We start from the raw sequence: 1184 nt of genomic DNA on the forward strand, positions 1-1184 counted from the left end.
AAGTAGATTTACGACTGTGACTAAAGTAACGCCCACATTCCTAGTGATAGTGGATACCAAGTACCTATTCATAGCTGTTTTGAGGCCAGTTCTAACTAGGTTTAATGACCTGTAAGATGATTGGTTTAAGAATGAAGGAGTAGTTAGTATAATCTGCCTAGTGACACATTTTAGACAAAGGAACCAAAAATGTATAAAAGAGCCTGCTTGGACACTCCCTGGCAGAGAGTCTTATAGACTTTTGAATGAGTATTATCATACTTTGCAATAAACTACTTATTATCAAATGAACCCCGTTTGTCAGTTTGGAACATTGACAGTAATCTGCTTGAAGATGCGACACTGAGCTTGGCTTTGAAATGTTTTGTTTTTCAGTTCCTTGTCAGGATGTCTGGCAAAAAAGTTCAGCTGGCAAGTCCTCAAAATCATCCAAGGCAGGCCTGGCGTTCCCAGTTGGTCGTATCCACAGACTGCTGAAGAAGGGTAACTATGCAGAGAGGATTGGCTCTGGATCTGCGATCTACCTGGCGGCTGCTCTGGAATACATGTGTGCGGAGGTCTTGGAGTTGTCAGGAAATGCTGCCAGAGACAACAAGAAAGCCCGGACCTTACCCAGACACATCCAGCTGGCAGTCAGGAATGATGAGGAGCTGAATAAGCTGTTTGTGGTGGTGACCATTGCTGATGGAGGAGTTTTACCCAATATCCATGCCCAGTTTCTACTAAAGGGTCATCTTCTGAAGAGCCTAAAGCAGTTCAATTCCAAGAGTTTTAAAGCTAATAAGACTGCAGAAATAAAATTTCTTATGACCGCAGAACATATTTCTTTAAATGTTTTACTTGTGAAAAGTCTGTGTCATTTTTTTTAACGTCTGCTCATACCCAGTTATTGATATTTTAAAGTAGTAACTTAATAAATGTACACTATACTAATGTTTCAGTCTCCTTGTTTATGTATTCCAACTTACTTGCCAACTAAAGTATTTTCTTGACATTCACTTCATATACAGTATTTGGTGCTGCTAATCAACCATTTGGGCGCAATATAAAATGTGGTGCATACATATAGAAGGCCTTAATTTAAATCAACATTCTGTTTAAGTGGATTCACTGGCAAACTAAACATCCAATAACTTAAGCAGCGAATTACTTTATAATACTGTGACTAACTAAAAAAAACCTAA

At 38.8% G+C, this 1184-nt stretch overlaps 1 protein-coding gene across 1 annotated transcript; it reads left to right on the forward strand.

Annotated features, from left to right (window-relative positions):
• The first annotated feature begins 359 nt into the window (after window positions 1-359).
• LOC142490642 (histone H2A-IV-like) lies at window positions 360-869 on the forward strand. Its single transcript, XM_075593060.1, has one exon. The coding sequence runs from the start codon at window positions 360-362 to the stop codon at window positions 867-869; it is 510 nt and encodes a 169-aa protein (XP_075449175.1).
• The last annotated feature ends 315 nt before the right edge of the window (window positions 870-1184 follow it).

The sequence above is a fragment of the Ascaphus truei genome, chromosome 3 (genome assembly GCF_040206685.1).
Source record: "Ascaphus truei isolate aAscTru1 chromosome 3, aAscTru1.hap1, whole genome shotgun sequence".
NCBI lineage: Eukaryota > Metazoa > Chordata > Amphibia > Anura > Ascaphidae > Ascaphus > Ascaphus truei.